Source organism: Brienomyrus brachyistius, chromosome 16, assembly GCF_023856365.1.
Source record: "Brienomyrus brachyistius isolate T26 chromosome 16, BBRACH_0.4, whole genome shotgun sequence".
NCBI lineage: Eukaryota > Metazoa > Chordata > Actinopteri > Osteoglossiformes > Mormyridae > Brienomyrus > Brienomyrus brachyistius.
The window spans coordinates 14,421,439-14,445,417 of record NC_064548.1 but is presented as its reverse complement, the minus strand read 5'-3'; the positions used below and the strand labels follow the sequence as shown (position 1 = coordinate 14,445,417).

The window sequence follows — 23,979 nt, the reverse complement described above, 5'->3', positions numbered from 1 at the left end:
GTAGAGTCTGTAACTGATTAACCTGTATAAATATATCTACTGTATATATATATATATTTACCCCTGTGTGGGGCACTACATCTCCGGGCGTGATACCTGTAAAAGTTGACCCTTAGGATAAAAAAGGCCATCATGTACATGTAAAGAATGAGAGTCTTCAACAAGGGAATATACCAACAGGAAAATGCAGGATGCCCCCCCACCACGGCTTTGGCAATACCCCTCCTGCTATCTACCTCAGTAGGAGGTAGCAGGAACAAATTCATCCTCCATTTTCCATCTCTGCTACCCCGCCTCACCGGTCCCCCATCCCTTGTACCCTAGGGATGTTCCTCAGAGTTCATTTCTGTACTTCAAATGAGACTGAAAGGTACACTTACCTACAGCTAAGGGTACAACTGGCAAACCCTTGAGGGTTCAGCCCCAGTGACAAACAAAGGTACAAATTGCCTCTCTTTTTTCTGACAGTGCAGCGTGAGCCGGATTCCGGGTCTCTGCCAGGATGGGACCTGGTCACTGGCTTGATTGAGAACGTGAGCTCTACCAGCTGAGTTCACGGCCCAGGCACGAAACCCCAGAGAGCCCCGGGACCCAGCCTCTCTCTGAGGCCGAGCTCGGCAAAGCCCAGCAAGGAGCCCAGAAAGACCGGCCCATTCATCAGAGCGACCAGAGTCTCTGCGGTCCTCTCCACGGCTTCTCTCAAGCTTCTACATGACAATAAATTAGCAGAATAGCTCTTAAGAGCCCAAGAAAACAGACTCTCTCAAACAAGGGTGTCTAAGCTAGCAGTTAATGAAGGACACCAACAGAGATAAAGTGGGTTAATTTGCGGCTAAAGCACTGTTGTTTTTGGCATTACAAATTAATTTGGTTCTTATTTAGAAACAGGAGACTCATTTATCTTTAAGAGGAAACATTAAACTCTTTCTCATCCTAAATACGAAAACACTACATTATGCTGTGCGCATTGGGAATGGAGAAATTTTAAACAGGTTTTAGGAAAAACCAAATTCTCTATCATGGAAATATCCATCCAACCTCTTAACCTGGGTTTGGTGGAAGGGGCCCTGGAGCTTATCCCAGGCAGCATAGCGCACTAGGCTGAGAAGACGGTCCACCACAGGGCACACACGCACTCAGACATGCACAACTTTATAATTCTGGCAACTTAGAGGAGCCAATTAGCCTAAAGGCATGCCTTGGGAGGGGGGAAACTGCAATGCCCGGAGGAAACCCAGGCGATGAGAGGAGAACATGCAAACGTGACACACACACACACACACACACACACACACACACACACACACACACACACACACACACACACACACACACACACACACACACACACACACACACACACACAGACACACACACACACACACAACGGGAGGAGGGAATTAAAAACCCCGAACCTGGAGCTAGAGGCAGCAGCACTAAGTACTGAGTGACTCCCCATGAGGGAGATTTATGTCTTTTTTTTATTTGCTATACAACATACAATCTATACCATCTGAAAAAGACAGAATATGCCACCGATTTCTCATGGGAAAGCGAATGAGAATGAAAACTACAGAGCGTGATGCTACTGGGAAATAATTTTTTTTTTTAAAAGTTTACAAAAAATACTAGCACGTCAGAAGTAACATGTGCCCTAACAGTGCTTATGATTCCCTTTTTCCATCCAGCCATCCACATGAACTGTAACACTGTAATTATAGCAATAAGCGAAATCCGCAGGCAAAACTGTAAAACTGTAAAAACTGTAAAGTGTTAACAAGACCCAACCGCTCTGATTTGTGGAGGGATTAATGGGCTTTTACTGCGCGTGAAGACACTTTCATTTACACCAAGGGTGACCTCATAAACAGAAATCGCCAGGCAAACAATAGTCAGGCCAATTGAGATCACTTCCTCTGAGAATTTGCTGCTGTAAGGGGCAGTGAATGAGGGAATAAAGACAAAGAAAGTCCGTCTTTATTCCCTGAGTAAGGTTAGCAGACCCACCTGGACCTCCTCTCCGCGAATGGACGAGTCTCCCAGGAGTGGTTCAGCTGGCGGGGCGTTGATGGTGACCGACTTCTCGGAGCGGCTGCTGTCTTTGCTGCGTGACTTGTGTCGGCTGCGTTCCCTGGGAGATGTGAAAATGGACAGGTGAACGGGATGTGGACGAACACACACTCACACAATGAAACGCGTTTCCAATCGAAATGACCAGATTCAGCAAAACACAAAACAGCCCAACACACAGCAGGGAGAGGCTGCAAAACACAGAAGCAAAAGCAGTTTCCATCCTTCGTGTGTCACCCCAGGGAACCTTCAATGAATTACGAGGAGATGGACACGAGGCCTGAGCCCACTGAACACGAGTCGCTTGCATAGAGGCTCTCTGCTTCAACATAGAGACACTAACTCTCAACTTGGCACAAGATACTGAACAGCCAACAAGAACAACATATTTCTCAAGGAAAGTGAGGACCACGTCACTTACGGACGCAACCTCTGAAGGCCATAACAAAAACAAGCATTCCTGTATCCCGTTTCTCACTCTGTAAGGCAGAAGTAGAGGAGACCTGAATTCCTGGTCGGAATACCTCCTTAACACCAGCAGATCTCCTCCTCCTCAAATGGGGCTTCTTTCCACACGTCGTCTGCTTATCATCGCTCGTCGTCTTCCGAGGTTTCGGGACTTGTGTTGAATGACAATCCTCTCACATTTCCTCAGGCGACTCAAAACCTTACCAGCAAATCACCAGGTGCAGAGACACAAAGAACGCCACTTTGCGGCAGCAACATCTCAGAGTTGTCTAAACACCGGCCCACTGTTCTTGAGGTTTACAATTTCAGTAGGATGGGAAGGGCACCAATTTACATGAAACATTAAAGAGGCCAGATAACCAAAAGGAATAGACTGAAACACTGAAGAGAAATGTCCACAACCCAGGCAGTACCATGACCAGGTTCTTCCCTGTTTCCATTCGTGTCTCCTATTACCCAGACACACTTACTCAAGCTATGGGGATTAAAAATAATAATTTCTAGTGTTGTGTAGCTCTTTTCATGTCAGCTACCTGTGTCTAGAGGGGGTTCCATCACATGACTGAAGCTATAACAGTATCCCCATTCCTTTAAAATGGTCAACACCGCACTACAGTGCACCTGACCGGGGAAACCAGCCATCGCCAGGCCCACAGAGCGGGAAACCTCTGAGATCTTGGGCGTGCGTCGCCCGTAAGATTAGGAACAAAGCATATAGGCCAGTAGCCAGTAAAAAGGCCATGGAAAAAACAAAGGGGGAGAAAATAGGTTATTCTAGACAGAGCTCTGCTAAAAATCCATCCACTGTCCGAGCGCTTATCCCATATAGCCAATCCCAGGATGCATGAAGGAGGAAGAGACTCCAGCGAAACCAGTGTTTCAAAGGGCATGCTTGTGCACAAACACACGCTCACTACAGGCAAATCAGGGACACCACTTAGCTGAAATGTATCTATTCAGAGGGGACCCACATGAATCCAAGGAAAATCCCACACACCTCAATGCTGGAGAGGTTATTGACCTGTGCTACCCACCGCTTCGTCATGTCGCCACAAAACAGCTAAAAGATCTAATGCAGCACAATACATAACTGAAAATCATGCAAATGACGTTACGCATCATTCACATATAACTAAAAAAAATTCTTGCCCAGTGGCATAAAAAAAAAAAAGCTTCAACCAATCAATATCCAAAATACAAAAATCATTTTATCTGATTATAGACAATGGGAAACACATTCAGTTTTAGATTCGCTATTGGATTAACTGACGCTATGGAATGTTAGGAGCAACGTAGGCTGAGGTGTACACGGCTGAAATTGATGTGATTTAAGTATACAACCCATGCCATAAATCTGGGAGGGCAGGCGGTAGCAAAGAAAAGAGGGAAAAAAAGAAAAGAATATTTGAAATGCTAGTTACACTTCAAAAGAACAATTAAAAAACAAAAAACAAAGAAAAGAAAGGAGGAGGTGGTGTGGTGTGCTCTGGCAGGTGGTTCCGGAGCAGAAGGGCTCTCAGCGGTGCATGTTTTATACAAAGCACTTACCTGAATTAGCGTATTTTACTCACATAAAGGGTAATGACAGGGGGAACACAATAAAAATGAACAGCAGAGGAGTCGCAAGCTGAATTAGGTGTCGCTAAAGAAAGTGGCTGAAAACGTGAAGTGGTATTTGTTCACATGACAATAGGAATGAAGCTTGAGAAGATCAAGTCCAGACCAAGTGTTTGGCTTTCGAAGACTATGCCGTCCCACGGGGGGCCCTCCGGTACAGGGGCAGACCGAATCATAGACCTAAACCTCCCTTAGAAATAATAAAAACTCACCACCTCATCAGTGATTAACCTCTCTCACTGAAAGCCTGGTGGGAAGTGCCAGGTCATGACTGAATTCCAGGGTAAAAAAGCTGCCAGCCACTTACTAAGGATACTAGACATCGTCATCTAGCAGTCTTTGACAGAACTGAACACTCTTTATGCGCTCAGCTCAGGAGAGCGATCCACTCCACGGCACAGACCTCCTGAAAACCATGATACTACGCTTGAGATGACCCAGAGAAGAGACCGCCAGGGAATCCCAGGGCCCCTCCAGACCAGCACTCAGGAATTCCCATGGTGTGTGACAGAGCTGAAGAGCAAAGCCCTGCGGCAGCAGCTGCCAGTAAATAACTTCTTGAGGACAAGGGAGAGACAGCGGCTCTCAGGCAGACATGTCAGACTGGCCTCTCTTCCTCAGGTGGATTCCAGTCCTGCGTGCCGGCATGCATGTGTAACCATGGTAAACTGGGACAGGAAGGGGGTAGTCAAGAAAGGCCACAATGCCCAAGCAGTTTTTTTTTTTGGGATCAAGGCTGACAGTGATGGCACTGGGGAGGGGAAAGGGGTCGCGCCTCACAGCCACAGCGAACCCCCCAGAATTCACATGAACAGCATGGCATGGAGCCCAGGGGCAAGCGAAGCTGCTGATCTGCTCTTCAAGGCACCCTGTGCTGTGTACTCACCAGCACCGGGGCCCAAACTTCCTGGTACGCGAACCCCTCCAGCACCCCATGAAAGGTTTACGGCTCTTAGAGGAAATGACACAAATGCACGTACTGCTGTATTACAAGAGCAAGACACCGCAGATCCACGGCAGACCCTGTCATCATAACAATTATACTCGTGATTTAAAAAAAGACGTGCGTTTATTGAACTTTTTCGAGATGCGGTCTCTTTAACAAGTGACCAGCATACAGTTACAAGGGCAATTAATTATACAGTGAAAACCTGCTCACGATGTCAGCTCTTAACTGCCCTTCGGCAAGACTGTACACAGACCATGGGGCTAGGAGGGGTGCACCTGGTGTATGGTACTGGATGACGGTGTAGACAAGGCGGCTAGTGACAGACGACAAACTTACATGTCGATTCTCAACACATAGGATGCCTTCAAAATGCGAACTCAGTCTGCTAGCGCACTATTTAGGGACATCATGAGGAGATGATCGATGGTGCCCCCCCCCATAGTGTTGCTGCCTCACTCGCCATGCAGTGCTCATCTGCACTGGACAGCTAGGGTGTATCACGATAGGGTACAAGAAGAAGTGAAAAAAAAAAAAAACGTCCCATTCCCAGGGAATGAGCTCAGAGGGATGGACTGAATGGCTTCCTGTACTCTGCTTCCACAAACAGGTGACAACAGCAATGACGGGGGCCGAGGAAGATAAATGGGTGGGGGGCGGAGGGGTGGCTTTCAACATGTCCCAGTCTGAGAGTTAGATGACAGCAGCTGCAGAGGGGCACCGCACGTAAGCATGTGTTTGGCAGCAGACAGGGACAAGTGGGTGCATCAGATTGGACGCAGGAAGCATCCATTCTCAATTAATCATTAAAAAATAGCCCCCCTTACACTGTTTTTTTAACAGTCAAATTTAGTTTGAATTTCAAACATAAGTGAAATGCCAGAAGGCAGTTTGAGCCAATGGAGTTCAGGAGCGGGCCTTCCCAACTGCCGGCACTAGAATTGCAAATGTGACAGCCCCAAGCAAGGAGCCGATTGGTGGAATCTGACAGCCGGGGTAAGTGCCCTCCTCTCGGACCAATGAGACGGTCCCAGTGCAGAGCGGCGAGCCAGGAGTAACCGCTCCTGTTCTTGCTCACAGTTTGTGCACCGTTTGGCCTGCAGACATATGAAGATCCAATCGAAGTAGCGGAGACAGACTGGCAAATACCAGCTAGTCACAACCAGCCTGTGCTTTCCGTAAAACAATGTAGTCAGGGGAGGTAATCAGTTACTACTTTGTATTTTTATATAAAGGGGGCAGGGGGGTCCCACTTTATACCAATCAGGGATTGATTCAAATTTCTGGACATAGTGTACAAAGAGACTGCTTTCTACCCATGTTGGAAAGTAACCCACAACCCGGAAAAGGAGACACAGAACCTGGAGGCTCAAATATAGCCGGACAATGTCCTCCTGTTAATGTTTCCGGTCCTACATTGTTTGTTTTTTTTGTTCTCCTTTGTCTTAACACTGACTTATTTACACATGCCTTACTCGTACTATACATCCACAATGTTTACAGCATTAGTGTCTTGGGTGAGATAACACAAATTAACAGTATTCAGACTCAACCACTCTGAGAACATGAAGAGAGAAAAAAAAAAAAAACAAGACCACATTTCAAAGACCCATTTCGCACTTTGGTGTGTGTGACAGTAACCTGTAACGGAGCCCAGGGCAGCTATTAGGGAACCCGAGACTTGGGAGCCCTCCAAGCACATGTCTAGGGAAATCTTAAGGGAAAATTTCTGTAAGAACTGTAAGAATCACCCCAGCAAGAAATATAGTACTGTGCAAAAGTCTTTGGCAGTCAAAGAAAATGTTTAAAACTATTTATCTAGGAAGGACAGAAAAACATTTAAGATTATATCATATTCAATTTAACAACCACACAAACAAAAGAACAAGAATTTCTTCTATTCTCCAAAGAGTTACCGATACCTTGTTTGATGGCTAGAAGAACCCGGCCTTCGTTCCCAAACCTCTCCTCAGGGGCACCTCAGCCATTCTGAGTATCAGATAAATTATACCAAATGCTCAGTTAATTAATGTATTTATTTAAATAACCAAAAGAAGTATCGATTAGTCAAACAAGGTGCGCTAGTGGTCGAGTCAAAATATACAGGGGTTTGTTAAATGGTTACTGCAGTTAAAAGGTTGATCTTAGGACAGGTTTTGAAATGGCTAAGCTACATAATACGGTTTTACAGCAATATTAAGATCATTTAAACAACATTTTCTTTGATTGCCTTAGACTTTCGAACAACACTGTGTATATACATATATACACAACTATACATAAACATGCACACACGTTTGTAGTCATATCATTGTGGGGACTCTCCATTCATTTTTATGGGCATAACCCTAATCCCAACTATGACAACCTTAACCACAGCCCTAACCTTAACCACAGGTAACCAAACAAAATACAAGACTTTTGGCATTTTCAACTTTTTGATTACAGTCACAGATTTCTGAAAATTTGAAAACCTGAAAAGTTTCCCCTTGTGGGGCCCAAAGAAATGGTCCCCACAATGTAATATACACAGCCATGGATTAAGAGATCCAGAGAAATTAAGAGATCACTCTATATTTTTAAACAAATGTGCACTTTTTAATCCTGATTTGATCATACTACTGCTGGCGGAAGGATACACTGAGCTACTGCTGGTGGAAGGATACACTGAGCTACTGCTGGCGGAAGGATACACTGAACAGCAGGGAGCTTCCAGCTTCAAAATTTGTAAGACAGCAGTACACAAGCATAAAACCAGCCAGGTAAAGAATAGAAGAGATATTCTAATGCCAGAGACGACCGTTAACTTATCCCACAATTTCTCATGAATGAGACAAAGACAACAAGTGACCTTCAAAAGGAATGGGAGACATTAAGTGCAGGTGTGAAGTGCACTGCTATGACAGTTCGTATCAGGCTCCTAGAAAGAGGACTTGAAGTTCCATACAGAAAGGAAGAAGTCCTTCATTGATGAGAAACAGAGATTCTGCAGGCTGCAGTTTGCAAAAAAAAAAAAATGCATTTTATTCACAGACGCACAGCCATAAACTGAGAAATGATTGAAACAAAAAATTTGTGCTTCTTTCTCTTAATTTTTTCCATGGCTGTACATAACCCACACACACAATCAAACAGGGCAAAACCTTACTGAATAACACAGGAAACAAGTATCTGAGTCACCTCTAAATATGGGCATGTATGGTGCGATGTGTATGCACACTAAATCCTGTTAGTTACTCAAAAAAAAATAATCAAAAAAAAAATAAAATATATATATATATATATATATACACACACACACACACACACACACACACACACACACAGCAGCTTCCAATTCACATGAATAGGAGTAGCATTTAAACTTAACCTTTTGCTGCCATGGCCTGACTTGGAATTTTTCATCAGCAAGGTCAACAACATGACGGGCGGAATTTTAATGGACATTTTCATTAAAATGCTATTTTTACCATCGACATTGTATTTAACAATCCTGCTCTATAGAGCTGTTTCTTTATCATGCACACAGGTGACTCTTTCCACAGACACATTTGTCTGCGTACGCACAGGTTGGAGATCCCTGATCGACAGCAAGCAGACTGCGCTAGAGGAGAAGGTGAAAAGGTAAGCATTTACTTTTATGGCTGATATTATCTATGTGGTGGTATCTGTTTTACTGTTTCATGTTTATTTTCATAATGAATTATAAGGGCTGCGGTTTACTGATTTATTTCACGGCTTTGTGGCTGGGTCCACATAGCTGTTCTGAATCAGAAAGCTTCAGTACTCCTACTACAAGGGAACTGAAAGGGAAGACGGAGACAGAGGCAGCAATGGAAAGACAATGGTTGATAAATAACCCTTGGAAATGGTGAAATGTAAACCAAATGCGAAATGTAATGGCTCACAGAGGAAGGAGTGGGGACTACAGAGAAGGAAGATCCCCTTACCCAGGCTTGTGGGAGCCCCTGGAGCGGCCTGAGTAGTAGGAGTACCCAGAGTACGTTGACTCGGTGTCCATGGTGACGCTGTATGACCCCAGCGGGTTGGCTGAAGGGCCTGCGGAGACTGAATGCTGGGTACGTGTGGCAAGAGCCCGTGGACGGGTTAGCCCAATAAAAGGCGGGGTCGTGTTCAGGAGACGGGCGACGAACCCTCGGGGGTCTGTCTCTGAGGCAACCCTGGAGGCTCCCTAGGGGAAAACATCAACCTGCGGAAATTCGGGGGGGGGGGGGGGGGAGTCGTCAGTCAACCATGGTACTTATGCATTCAAGATACACAGAAACCAGCATAGGAAGAGCTTCAGCTCCAGGCTATAAAGATTACAAACTGTCACTTAACCAAATACGAAGATGGCATCCCCCCCCCAAGCCACACACAAACACTGTACAATTTGATTGCGAAGTTTGTTGTCATATGTATGATAAAACAACCAATTACACTACACAATATAAATCTTACTCTAAATGTTCCATCTAAGTACAGCAGACGTGGATCAACCCTAAGACACAATATCGAAAACACAGAGTGCAATGTAAACAAATAAACATATAACAGTAGATAAATATACATAAAATATAAGTATGATAAATAGAAAAAATAACATTCCTCAAGTAGAAGTATATAGGTTGTGCAAAGTCTGCTTTATTGTCGGGTGTATGTGTGTTGGGGGGCTGCTTACAGAACTCACTGGTCACAGGTATGAGCGCGTTGGGAGTGCTTGGGGGGGTGGGGGGTGACAGTGGATGCGAGTTGTTCATAAGCCCAACTGCCTCTGAGTAGAAATTGTGCTGCAGTCTAGGGTTCATTTCACACTTTTGTAGTGCCTACCTGATGGTATGAGTTCTGTGTCATATTTATAATTCAGTCTAAGAAATATATATCATGTAAATATATTTATTTATATTGTATGCACACACATATTTTTGTACCTAGAGTTTGTGTATATATGCATCACACTGTATAATTATTGTATTCAGTTTTTTATTATTTTTAATTGCACAGTATCGTCTGCTTATAGAGCTGCCTTTCACTGCATACCCTGTGTATCCTTGGCTCCTCCTAACACGGAGCCACACACTGGAACGAATAGGCCCTTCCCACCGTAGAAACATTTTACAGGAACAGGAACTCGGCTCGATTGTATTTCCGGGTACGTAGTTCCTGGTCCTGTTTATTTAGTTCCTACTCCGGGGAAGGTACTTTTTATTCGACCGGGAACTACTGAGGTGGGGCTGATAGCAATAAACTTTACTGATTGTTTGGCCATAAGCTTAGGCGCCAGGTTATAAGTTAGGCAGAAGTGCGGGGAAATAGAGATATTTTTTTCAATCTCTGTAGAACGGTAGTAGTTGAGCAAAAATGGAGCAGATGGAAAAGTGCGCAAAATGGACCGACGACGAGGTGCACGCGCTGCTGAGCATCTACGCCGAAGCCGACGTGCAGCGCGAGTTTGATTCGACCACGCGCAACGACAAGCTTTACCGCAAAATTTCGTCGCGTCTGGCCGAAATGGGCATCCAGCACACCGCCAAGCAGTGCCGCGAGAAGATAAAAAAGATGAAGCAGGACTACAAAAAAGTCAAAGTTCACAATAACCAAAACAGTTCGGAGAGAAAAACGAACAAATGGTTCAGCATTATGGACGCTATTCTGGGTCACAGACCTGCATATTCGGGAAACGCCGAAACAAAGGAATCGGTCGCGGCGTCGCTGGAATTGACCGTGGACGACACGCAAGCCACTGATGTGTCATCTAAGGAAGGTTTGTTTGTTTTTTTTTGTAGCATGTTTAACATTTGTAAGGAGCGAGCATCGGCTATTCAGTGATCACACCATTACAAATAGCGCAGTGTGTGTGCAGTGCCGGCGCCAGAGCAAATCTGACCGGGGGAGGGATTGTAGGGTGAGCGAACGATCTGTAGCCACGCCTCTGGTGGAGATCGGATTGGTTTTAGAATGAACGACTTTATTCAAGAATAAAATAAAAGATGATGTTCTTTTTTTTTTGGGGGGGTGGGGGGGGACAATAACTCATTCGATAGGAGGACCGCAAATCCCCCAGTGTTTCTCTACCTTCTTGTACGTCGCATTAGAAAAAAATAACCGTCTGCTGAATAGAAATATATGCACGTGCCGTACTTTGGCAGTCAAAGAATGTTTAAAGCCATTTATATTTACAGCAAACGTCCAGTGCTGTGTGTTCTATTCACTTATTATGCTAACTGATTATACTTTTTAGATATTTCTATAATATCACAATATTCTGTTTTTGCACTTTGTTTGGCACCATGTGTTCTCTCTGCTATATGCACCAGAATTTCTCACTGGGATCAATACAGTACATTTTAATCTTAATCTTATCTGGTCGATAGGTGTATATTTGCTCAGAAGAGGAGAAAAGTCATTTCATTAGCCAAACAAGACAGATCAAGATGATTGAGTCAGAAAAATGCATGTGCGTATATTGAAGGGTTGCTGTAAATACTGGGGTGACTTCAGGAGGGTGACTTGAAATAACTCAGCTAACAAACTATGACAGATGTGATATAGTTTTGCACAAACATGAAGACCATTTAAACACTGTAACACTTTTGACTGCCTAAGACTTCTGCGCAGTACTGCAAATAAAAGTACGAACATGATCCATATGTTCAGGCTCCACTGAGTTTCATTTCATAAAATCTGTTTTCCAGATCATCTCTGTGAGATATCACAGTCGGAGTCCAGTTCAGCCTCTTCTGTCCCATTCAACTGTCCACATCCTCTTTCTCCAATGCGGGAAACTCCGCACAAGAGGAGTAAGACTTTATTATATACTGTTTTGCCAGCTTGTTGCCCATAAACTTTAAAAGACAAAAGTGACACTATATGCATTTTAACATGATAATGTTGATGCACTCGACAGGAAAAAGGAAAAGGGATCCCGATTTTCTGGAGGCCATACGAGAGATGACGGAACGAAGCTCGGACGTCCTGTGGCAGGGATACGAACAGCGCGAGCGGTATTTCCAGCTGCTTATTGATCATGATGCTCAAGAGGCAGCGCAGAGAGAGAGGGAGTTCGCTCTTCTACGAGAGGAGGCCGCTGAGGCGCGGCGGCAGCAAAACGCTTTCCAGCAACGATTTCTTGCCATCTTTGACCGGCTTGTCCAGGTCCTCGATAAAAGGAATGGGCCTACGTCACCACCCTTAGACTAGATTTTTTTTTTAATGATTATTATTTTCCATTATTACGTTCTAGTACTAATGTTCTGAATGCCGTTTGTATATCGCATTTATTTTTATAAAAAAAATGTTCAGATAATTACAAATTTTGTAATTCTGAAATGTTCAGAAACGTTCAGTTGTGCACAGTTTACATCTTTTGTTGGTTTAATAAAACTATTCTTTTACGAAGGAGTGGTGTCATTTAGTTTGTGGTGTCACTGCCGCAAAAGAACTTCAGTCAAATTTACTTAAAAGCATAAAGGTGTCATACAAGACTGTTTGTGTTGTTGGCGATTAAAAGCAAAATAATGTACATGGTAGGAATGAGGCAGCATTGTTGAATATTCCAGATTGTATGAAATCGATAAATCTTTAAAAAAAAAAAAAAAAAAATCAAAAGAATAACAGCGGTTTAAAATATTTAGCAGTAACACAATTAGTTGTGCTTTCTGTTCTTTATGTTTGCGGCTTATTATTCATTCTGAAGTTTCTGTTTTTGTGTGAGCTTTCATCAGTGTGCACTCGTGTGGTGCTTTTGAGAAATTTGATGAAAGTGAGGGGAACAAGCAAACAGGAACTGATTAGCAGAAGACATCCGTCTTTCCCTGGATGGAAATACTTTGGGTTCTATAGCGGTGATATTAAGTAAGAGTAAGTAATTGGTCAGCACTGGCACAACTCATGGCAAATGTAAGGAATCTGATTATGCTGCTGCTGCTAATTTTACATGTATGTTTAGGGTGACGTTAAAATGTTCTTGAAATTCATGTTCTGTGAAATTCATTCTTAATAAAACTTTAAATAAGTAGAGACTTGGCAACTTACCAGAATGTGAACTACTGACTTGGCCTTTTCCAGTAAAAACTGACTTTATTGGCAGATAAGCTCTATTTGGATGTCATTTATTTTGGATAAACCTGTTTGTTCTATAAATACTGTAATATGGCAAAGATTTCAGATATCGATGCCGGAATTTTTCCAGTATCATTCAGCTCTAGTTTCAAGGCTACTTTTAATTATTTGAGCAGGGCAGGGAAAGTTAACATGTTAATACATAGTGTTAATTTTAAAGCTACAATGAGTTATTTCTGGGGGGAATTGTTTATGCAAAGATTTTTAATAAAGACCTATAATACTACTTTTCGTAAACAAGAGAGCTTCTGCTGTGATGTTGCACAGAATTCACAGCAAAATTCAAAATATTCAGTCTGACAGGGTAGCTGATGGAGGAGAATGATGAGGAAACATTGTTACTCAGTACATTTCTTTTGAAAAATTGCCAAACAAAGCATGATTAGGATACAAACATTGCAATTTTCAATATTTGTTTTATTTTGTATTAGTCTAATACTTTAAAAGGAGCATCTTTCCAGTTAAGTGCACTTTTAATTGTGTTCAGGCTACTATTGTCTACTGTGTGGACTGTCCCTGATAATATTTGGGGGGGGGGGACAGGTACAGAAAAGGTACAAAAACCCCCCTATTCCTATTGTATTCCCCCCTCTAATTTTCACATAGATTATACAGAGCACAACAAGTCAGCACCATGGATTTGACCAGGTCTTCATTGCCATCTACCCTTCTTCTCTCAACAGCAAGTTTTTCATTATCAGAGAACGGTTGCATAGACCAGCTTTGTAAAGCACATATTGCATCACCAAGGATCTGCGTCTGCATCTTGCCCACCTATGTGCCTGATTTGGTTTGGGAACAGCATCTATTTCTCAGACAATTCCCACAATGCTGATAATCTTAATACTCTACCATCAGGAAAGCTGCCAGGCAAACCAGTGAAAACATTCCAAAAAAAGCCGCCTTCCATTCCACCCTTTCCATGAATACGTTACCCTTATATCAGGTCTGTGTTTTTGTATCTGAAGTTCATTAAATGCATTTATGAATACATGTTTTTTTTGCTCACATCTCCATATTTCTGCCTCAGAAAATTCGGTCTCCCCACCCGAAAGAGATTAATTGTTGACACACGACGGCACACAGTGCACAACAATGAAATGTGTCCTCTGCATTTATCTCATATGTGACATTGTGACGTAAGCACCCAGGGGACAGTGCGTGGGGGCGGTACCTTGCTCAGGGTACCCCAGGGGTACCTTGCTGGTTAGGGATTCAGCCCAGCAACCTTTCACTTACAAACACACTTCCCTAACCATTAGGCCACCGCTGCCTAGGTAAGGCAGAAGGCTTCTCTTTTGCACATTGCCATTCCTGACATTTCCAATTTTGTCATACATGTTTTTAATTCATCTATAACAGATTATGTACATAATGTACATACGTTGGTGGAAAAAAAAAATACAGAAAAATAACGAATCAACTTGCTCACCCTACATTGTTTTATGTTGGCAATGTAGTTTCACTATATATGAAATTACACGTAAAATCTAACCTATTAGCCTTTTGTGTCTCCCAAGCGTACTTAGCATAAAGGTCCCAGCTCCTGTTGAGCTGTGGGAAAGTGACACATGAAAGTGGCCAGGAGCTACAGAAGTTCCCAGTCCAGACGGCCCATGAACTTGAAACCAGGAACCAGGTTCTGGAACTTTGGTGGGAAAGTACCTAATAAAGGACAACTGAAAATGTTCAGACAAACAGATCTCTCAAACTTTACAATCTCTAATGACTCCAGATCAGATTAAGAGGACCCAAGATAACTGACCCATAGTCCCCTTGCCTGCTGCGTTTGTCGTCTCCAGGAGACACTATGCTTTAGCGACACTAAATCCAGGCCCTATTCCTATTTTTGTTCAGAGCTATAAAGGGAAATCAACATTATTATTAATGCTGCTTCGCTCCTTTAAGGAAAAGTAAGACTAGTTTTCCTCTGCCCAATGTCACGGTCTTCTAGGAGATCATCTTCTGAAGACCCAACAGGGCCAAACTAGAGAGGATAAGAGTGCTTAATACATCACAGGGCTCCACGACGTCTCTCTCAAGTATAATTAAAGCCATCGGCCGCATCCTTACATCCTTACAATTACACCAATCCCCTGCGCAACAGGAAGTCATCTGAATACCAAAGACGGGAATCCTCACCCCAAGAAATTGAATCATCCGGAAGGCAAGTAATTTCAGATTTGATTTGACTTGAGAAGGCCGGTTCATTCCCGTGGCTGTATGGTCATGTGACCAGGGGTGCATCATCCTCTCCCTGAGAATCTTGACAGCATTCCGGAAGAAAGGATCTGACTTGTCGTCAATGAAGCCTTTGGTGTTTCATGACTAAACACCACTAGATGAGTAACAAGCTAACATGTCCATGTCCTCGCCGTACTCAAATCAGTGACATCTGCTTGGAAATAAGCGTCAAGACCTTGTTCAATCAAATCTGGTTAATCAGCAATGCTCTTAAACAAATAAGTAACACTGACTATACTGTTACGCAATATCTGAATACTGCAACAGAAGCAGAACTGACAAAACTCCACGAATCAAAGGGCGGAGCACTTCCAGCAGTGATCAACCTCAAGGTGGTGAGGAAGACAGGACTCCCTAACAGCATTTAGCAGTTTAAGGAGTCCTATCTGAGAAGGGCTTTCTGGAAGGACGTCGGAGAAGATGTTTGAAACAACAAGCAGAGAACTACCTTCACCCAGGGTGACCCATTTACAAGTTAAGTAATGAATGACTAAATATGAGGCACAACCTTTTAGTAAACCATGGCACCAAGCTCCACTCTCCATGTGCGTTATAGACCAATCGACAAGTCAAATCATGGGTATCGCTCTCCTTATTGTTTTGGTAGAGAAAAATTATTGACCTTTGTCTCACCCCCCCCACTCCACCCCAATGTCACCTGACATGTCTTCTGAAAAATAAACACAGCTTCACCAGTGAGTTGGTCAAAGGAAAGGTCAAATTTGGTTGGCCTCCAGTCTGAAGCAATGATTACATAATTATTCATAAATAATGGAGGAGAACTTATAATCCAGGTATGACTTTACTGAGTGCCGAGGAACTCTCTCTTCAAGTTGCCCCAACTGCACTTCCACGCTCATCAAATATTGTCAAGTCCTGGCTCACAGCGGCAAAGAGATTATGCAAATGTAACTTCAGAAAAATCCAAAGCTCACTGGGACTCAAAACTCATAATAAAATCACTCTAATCCTATTTTTTAATTCATGGATGTTTAGACTACCCAAGAATATAGAAGCAAAGGAATATGAAAGGGGGGGGGACCACAAGTGGGTGACTAAGACCTTGAAGACACAAGTCCACTACAAAAAAACAATAAGAGCATTTAGCAGTTACGTTACCCCCTCTCCTTCCCCAGTGTGAAACATGGATCAGTCAAGACATCAGCTATGGCAGATGTTCTACAGATGGAACAATGACAAAGGAGGGTGGGGATGATGATATTCTGACCACAGTTAAAGAAGCTTTAAATACAGATGTTCTGCTTTTCAGCACTCAATCTGCTCCAACGTGGATTGTCAACAGGACAATAAGCTGATATAGTTTACATTTATTATTTATTTCGCGGGTGCTTTTATCCAATGCAACGTGCATTTTTTTTGAGAGACCAAAGTCAGACAGTCCCTTGAGTAACTGGAGGTTAAGGACCCTGCTCAAGGGTCCAGTGGTGATTCAAGCCCATGACCTTCCGATCACAGCGCCTTAACCAACTGAGCTGCACACTGAGAACTATAATGATGGCTCTGTGACATGAGGCTGCAGCACCTCCAGCATCTACTCAGCCTTATCACCTAATCTCCCTTCGGCCAGGCCCACACTCAACCTCCACAGCATTCCTCTCTGGTTATATCATGAGCACGTCTGGTGGGTGGAGCCAGGTCCCCACTATCCGAGCCTCAGCTGAAATGGCAGAAATGTGGCCGGTCGTCATTGCGGGAGCCTGAGTCGTAAACGGCTTCGGTACTCAGACCCCCTGCTCCGTAACTCTGCCTCGCCATCGAGAGAGAGCTTAGGGGCTTTCGGGTTTCCTGTAAACTCAAACAACTGACTTGTTTCTGTTCCAAAAATAGAAGCATTAAAAACAAAACAAAGCAAAACAAAAAAAAAAAAAAAACACCCTTCTAAGTATGTCGTTTTGCCATTTATGAAGTAATTGTTAAAACAGGTGATATGAAACATGGGATGTTTACAGGCATGGGTAAACAGTGAGAACACCACATGCCCGTCGCCACGGCAGCAGGGACGCAGACACACAGGGGGTAGGGAACGGCATGACAAAGCACTAGGCTCAACGTGATCAGGCGTTAAATACATGCTAACTCTCTGGCCCAAAGGGTGAGTATATGAAGGGTGTGCTGTTTGTTTCTGGGGAGAAAATACACCATAATTTACAGTAATTGCAACCCATCTGAAATCCCAAGCATTTTCAACCTCCAAACAAGTTTACGGTCACATGCTCACCGTTCACCAAGTACTGACTGGAAGCTAGAGAGTGTTCCTCAAGGCCAGGGTCCAGGGCTGATCTGTCACCCCACTATCTTGAGCCGGCAGGCCAAAAGCCTGCCATTCCGACCAATCAGAACCACGGCGGGCTTGACCTGAATTCTGCAACAGCTCTTCAGAGAAACCCTGACAACAGCAAAAGCGTGATGTCATTTCCTCAGGACAAGCGAGACAGAGGAAGACAAACGATGCCTGTAAAAGCTCTGGGTTGGAACAACGACCTTCAGACCACGATGATCCCAGGACGAAAACGCCGGACGCCCTCGGGAACCCCGCAGTGGTCAGCCCTGAATAAAACAACACAGAGGCGCCTGGCCTTATAGCTCTAACCAACTGTGATTTTTCTGCAAGGAGACCCAGAATTATACACAGAGCGGAGAGGAGAACAAAGGGCTTCTCCAGGACCATCATCTGGAGCACTTTCCCAAACCTATCAATCACTAAAGGCAAGACAGCAGAGTCAAATCTGCTAGAGCTACAAGGAGAACACAGAGCCACTCAGCGGAGAAGCTATGACCTCATAAACACATCGACTACAATCGTGTAGCCCTAGAAGCAGCCCAACAACATAATAAAACAGGTCAAGAGGTCAGTGACTACATCACCCTTCTAAGTGCAATTATGAAGTGACCTCTGTGGAAGCCTTGTTTTGACCTGCAGCAATACAGCGCAGTCGCACACACGATTAACGACAGTCCATGAACGACATTTGAACAGATAAACAAAACACGTGTATAACTCGCAGGGCTGCCAAGTCTTACGCATCTGGCATGACACTCACTTTCAGACTTGCACACTCACGCAAGAAATCTTCGGTAAATCTATATTATTCCATTATAAACCTAACATTAGCTACATCAAGAGCTTTAGGGTGGTTTGGAAACCTTACAGACTATTTTACAAGGTAATAAAACTATTACATACATGCAAATGAGTGTGCAGGTTTGTCTCACATTGAAAATCTCACTCCAGCCAGTCGACCAAAGTTGGCAACCCTGAACTTGATCATTCAGTGACGGTACTGATCCAGAAGAAAACTGCAAAAAATACAACCCGCAGCATGCATGACAACACATGACGGACCTAACTGTGCCAGGTCCAAAGGAACCAAATGAAACCACACTCCTTTTTGTATTTTCTAAGGTTGAGAAGGCTGACAGGATGAGCTTGGGAATGAGATCCATTTACAGAGCGACTAAACATACAGCCTCCAAATAAACCTACAACGTTCCCGAATGCTGTAATTAAGCGAACTTACTATGCACCCAGCAGTAACTGGAGCGAGGTAAATTCACCCTGAGGGCCAGAAGCTTGTTTTTTCATTTCAAAACCCGGTTTTATGGGCATATCGCTTGAAAGGTCCATTCAGTGAAGACACACGTGGTTAGCTAAATGCTGGCCATATATGGCCTGGTCTGCTGTAAGTAGAGGTTATTAAAGCAGCTTAGATCTCTGCTGATGACCCCTCTTGGCTATTAGTGCTGCTAATGAGAAACACGGAAAGAAATTAAGCTTTACTTGCCATTTGTAGAAATAAAGGTACATTGGCATTCATCTTTTCGCATATCCTCTCTTCCTCTCCTTTGAGAAAAACACACACACAGTGCGTACAGGAAGTCTTGGGACACTTGCTTAATTCTGTAAAAATGTTGCAGATTTATTGGTTTCATAACACAAACCCACTGACAAGGAATGTTTAACATATCTGCACATTTATCTACCACGCAAACATTTTTTTTTATTGAGTAGCGAATGCTGTGGACGCTCTCCGACGTAGACAATGCTAGGTCTCGCAGACTTAAAAGCAGTCCACAAAGCAAACAAACTTGTAGCTTATTTTTGTGCCAACTGTGGATAGGACATATTTTGTCAAACCATGTGTAATTATGTTATGACAATCACCACTGCTATGAATAAATAACGTTAAATTTACCGATGATTTGGATTATTTCGCATTCACCAAAAATGGTGAATGAAAATTCACCAATTGGCACCAAAAATAGTATGCGAATTCCTGCTTTTTTCCACAAAAATACTATGTACTTCACCAACACACTTGTATTACCAATAATTTGATACATCTTGATCTATGCCTCATTTTTAAAAATTTTTGTCCCAGTATCAAACACACTTTAATGATATCGGTCCCAGTACAAAAAATACATCAACATAAAATTAAAGCGTGTAGGTAAGAATGTGCATTAAATAGTCTAGATAATGGATATATTGATGGAAACGTATGACAACAGTGTAATTGTTTATGTAGCTTTATACTGGGCTGTTCGGGTTTTGAACTCCCTCCCTGACTACTTCGCTCTTTTTACTTCACGTGCTCCAAGTCAAACATATTAAATCAGCGTATCAGACAAAACAATAAACCTCTTCGTTGAAGTTCATAAAATTTTTATGATTAAATACCCAAATATTACTGTACGGCAACCAATATAATGCATTAAAGACTGAAACCTTTGCCCTTGAACAGAAAAGCATTAACCTCAGCACTGAAAGACCTTATTTATATGTACATTCATACCATGTTGACACGGTATACAAACGCATGTCTACGTGGGTTGTTTAAAAACGTAATTTTATGCTGTTTAAACATGGGTATTTTGTCTCATGGTATCATGTGTCTAGATGGTTAAAATGCATGTGGAGACATGCTCTGTCTCACGGTTTATACCGACGGTGCTTGGGAACTGCTTGGTCAAAACAAAAGTTTACACACTTGTGTTCTGTGGAACTCTCTTTAGCGGAGCGTCTCTACATTCTGATTCTGGCTGCCGCCAGACTACATCATAGCTCATTACCAGGAAGTTCACCAGGCTTCAACTTCATTTTGACGCTCCTGCCGCCCTAATCACAGTGCATCACGCCCTCCAGTAGAGAATGGACGACACCCAAATACTTTGACGCTCTCGCCGCCCACGGTGTGAAGTATGGTAATCATGAAATGGGTCCACCTGCTTCAAAAGGTAGAAAAATGAAGATTGTATGGACAGAGCACCAGGACGCAGGCCGTAACATCCGGAAGCTACCCGTGGAAAGTTCTGGAATGCAGCCTTGACAGCACATTTCAGGTGGCAGCAGCGTCCCAAATGGCTTTTATGAAACAGATGGCCTATTATTCTGTCAGAGCAAGGCAAAAACGAAGTAACTTATCGACTAAACTGACAAACAAATCTCAAAGAACTGTGGCAAAGATAGAACATATGTACATGTGTGAAAGCTTCAATGTTAAAAGTAAAGAAGTTGTTTTAACCTATAGTTGATTATTTTTCCATCGATAATTTATGACACACAGAGAGGCACTTTTTATATTTAATTTTTAACACAGTCCATTTAGAATCATCACAGGCATTTCAAACCAAAAGCGTGTGGAAAAAAAAATTAAGCTCTGCGGTCAGGAAAAACACACAACATTTGTTTAAGTTGATTAATGTCTGCGAAACAGTTGCCGAAAACTTTGGCGTGCTTGCAGAAGAGGTGCAGGAAGAGCTGAGCCACAAAGACCAAACAATGCTAAAGCTTTTCACAGGCGCTCCCAGGCAACAGGAAAGAAAAGGAGTTATTTCCCTGTCCCAACATGACCCAATAAATTACCATTTTACCATTCCGGCTAAATGATGAATGTTGACATGGGAAAGCGTAAGGCACTGGGGCAGCTGGGACATTCCCGCTAGATCACATGGGTCTGCAGTCCATGACAGCCCCAACTCAGCTACATCGGCCATTTTTGTCAAGGACAAGGAGGTAATGCGCTGACGCCGCAATTCGGAGAATTCACGGCACACGACTCAGATGATGGCAAGATGGGCACGACTGGACAATAAACAGGGGTTGCCAGATTTCAGGAGTCACACGACAGCAGTTAGGTGGCAGGCCGGGAGCTCTCGTGACCCACAGACTTGGCTTGCGTCAAAGCGGCCGGAAGCGTGCCAGGCGGTAATCTTTTGCCCTTCCTTGGGGGGGGGGGGGGGACTCCATCCGGTCCAATCCTCTTAGCCTTATCAGCTCCAGGGCAGAGAAGAGGGTCGCGGCATTTGGAGGAACCCAGAGAGCCTCAGAGTGGCCCAACTCCAGCTAGTTCTCTGGTTTTTCAGAATTCCTCCCGCGACGCCCAGACGGAGTCCTGGTGCAGCCCGGACGGGGGAAAGAGGTCGCGGCACTCGACACAGAAACAGAGTCTGACTGCCTGTGTGTAAAACGAGGTCACCGACTCCTGGCCAAGATTGCGTTGTCTATCCCCACCTGTACCGGCAGAGTACCAGGACACACACACGTGCATGCATGCATGCATACATGGACATACACGTGCACACAGGCGTCTGCACCCTAGGCACTCTGGAGATAAACAAAGGGAATGGCCAACAGCGCCTGCACTATTAATAGCAATGCCAAAGTTAGAAACAGCAACAGGCAACACGCAATGAAAACAATTCATGCCTTGAAACGTGATCATTAAGTCGGAAACGTAAAACAGCGTATAAAGAAACACCACAACTGGGACATTTTTTCATATAATCTGACCTAAACAAATCACCCTAGTACACGGTATGTGATGGCATTCATAAACAAAAACAAACAAAAACAAACAAATAAATAGAATCTAAACCATGAAGACTACTATAAACTCTACATCATGGATGGAATCAGAGACTAAACCTAAACAGCCTCATCGGTGTCGAAGTTGAGCAGCAGGGAAACAAGGAGACAACTCCTCCTTTAACAGATAAAGAGATCACACTTCGATTATTGACACCACTATCGCTACCAACAGTTTACGGTGCATTCATGGCACATTTCGTTTTTGCGTCATTAACCTACGTACACGTTATTCTTTACACTGCTAACGTTGTGCACTACAATACTTCGCCTCAATATTACATCCCTATATCAGTTTCATAGAAAGATGAGTGCCTGTTTTTGATGGCATTAAAAATAATACCTTAGGGATTTGTAATTATATATATATATATATATATATATATATATATATATATATATATATATATACACATACATACATATATATACACACACACACACACACACACACACACACACACACCCATTCCTCAACTTCCTAACCTGATCTATCCCCTAAAATCAATTCAAAACAAGAACATGGCCCAATTTCGAACAGAAAAAATTATCTGGATATCAGAAGGTTTTTTACTACGCCCTCGATTAGTCGACATAGTCGATGACGTCGACATTGACGCATCATTTTTTAAAATTATTTTTATGAAATTACCATTATGATTTCTAAACCGCTTTAGTTCACTATAACAAATGTTTTCCTTTAACATCAGCACGTAATTATGGGAGTATTACAAAATATAAAGGTGGTTTTCACTGCGCGAAGTGCGATAGCACACCATGGCAGCACGAGCGCTGCGCACGAGCACCTGAAGCCGAAAAACACGGGCGCTGTTCTTGATGATGGGCCGCCAGAATGGGCAAAAGCACCGTAAGTGGTGTCTGTTCACCATTAGTACGATGAACTTTTTCATATCTTTTGTCCTTGTAGTTGCTAAACACCGTCTTTACTAAAGGTCATAAACTTGTCTGTCTGCTACCTTAGAATCTCATTGATAAGTGTTTCAGAAAATGTCTACGTGGACTGACGGCGCCAGTGTGTGTTCGTGCGCACTGGGCTTATTGGGAATTGAGACCAGCGTTATCATCGTAAACTACAACTGAAATGAAAACTAAAAATAAAAGAAAATAATTCGTGAACTGAAATAAATATGAAAACTATATTGACAAAAAGCTGTGGACTTCAATCAGCAAAAAGTACCGCCACACCACCAACATCTTTTTACCTTGTTTATCCACAATATCTTCTTTTTAAAAAGATTTCGTAGTTGCTATATCTACGTTCACCGGCACTTCAGTGCTTATCGCTTCCATAATTTACCAAAACAGCAGCACCGGGCGCTCCACTAATCGAGATTAATAAATTTAAGGATACGCCGAATTTAAGCAAACTACCAACTTCTGGGCGTCACAATGCGCATCTAATTAATATTTTACGCATACTAATTTGCTTATCGAATTGTGGGCGAAAATATCTTTACACTGCCGAAAACCCGGCGGCCATTATGTAAAGCCCTGCAATAAGATAGTTTGTTGTTCTAAAAAATAATAATAATCATAATAATAATAATACGCTCTGTTTCATTTTCTGGTGGAAAATTAATCTTTTAGATTAATCGACCAACTGGTA

General features: G+C 43.1%; 2 protein-coding genes across 2 annotated transcripts in view; one reads left to right on the top strand and one right to left on the bottom strand.

Annotated features, from left to right (window-relative positions):
• vangl1 (VANGL planar cell polarity protein 1) overlaps positions 1 to 23,979 on the bottom strand; it is a 48,447-nt gene that overhangs the window by 21,133 nt on the left and 3,335 nt on the right. Inside the window, exons 2-3 of the mRNA XM_048978692.1 lie at positions 9,052 to 9,311; positions 2,008 to 2,131 (exon numbers count right to left, since the gene is read on the bottom strand). Of these exons, the coding sequence (XP_048834649.1) occupies positions 2,008 to 2,131; positions 9,052 to 9,122 (195 nt within the window). The 5' untranslated portion in view covers positions 9,123 to 9,311. The remainder of the gene's footprint in view (positions 1 to 2,007; positions 2,132 to 9,051; positions 9,312 to 23,979) is intronic.
• LOC125709814 (zinc finger protein with KRAB and SCAN domains 2-like) lies at positions 10,116 to 13,077 on the top strand. Its single transcript, XM_048978702.1, has 3 exons — positions 10,116 to 10,865; positions 11,797 to 11,901; positions 12,009 to 13,077. Exons 1-3 carry the CDS (start codon positions 10,463 to 10,465, stop codon positions 12,299 to 12,301), a joined length of 801 nt encoding a protein of 266 aa, XP_048834659.1. The 5' UTR covers positions 10,116 to 10,462; the 3' UTR covers positions 12,302 to 13,077.

What these genes read in the sequence shown, in the direction of transcription:
- LOC125709814 (XM_048978702.1), top strand. Translation starts at nt 10,463, where the DNA reads ATGGAGCAGATGGAAAAGTGCGCAAAATGGACCGACGACGAGGTGCAC. An exon ending in TGATGTGTCATCTAAGGAAG is followed by an intron (nt 10,866 to 11,796) that starts GTTTGTTTGTTT and finishes TCTGTTTTCCAG; the next exon opens with ATCATCTCTGTGAGATATCA. An exon ending in GGAAACTCCGCACAAGAGGA is followed by an intron (nt 11,902 to 12,008) that starts GTAAGACTTTAT and finishes TGCACTCGACAG; the next exon opens with GAAAAAGGAAAAGGGATCCC.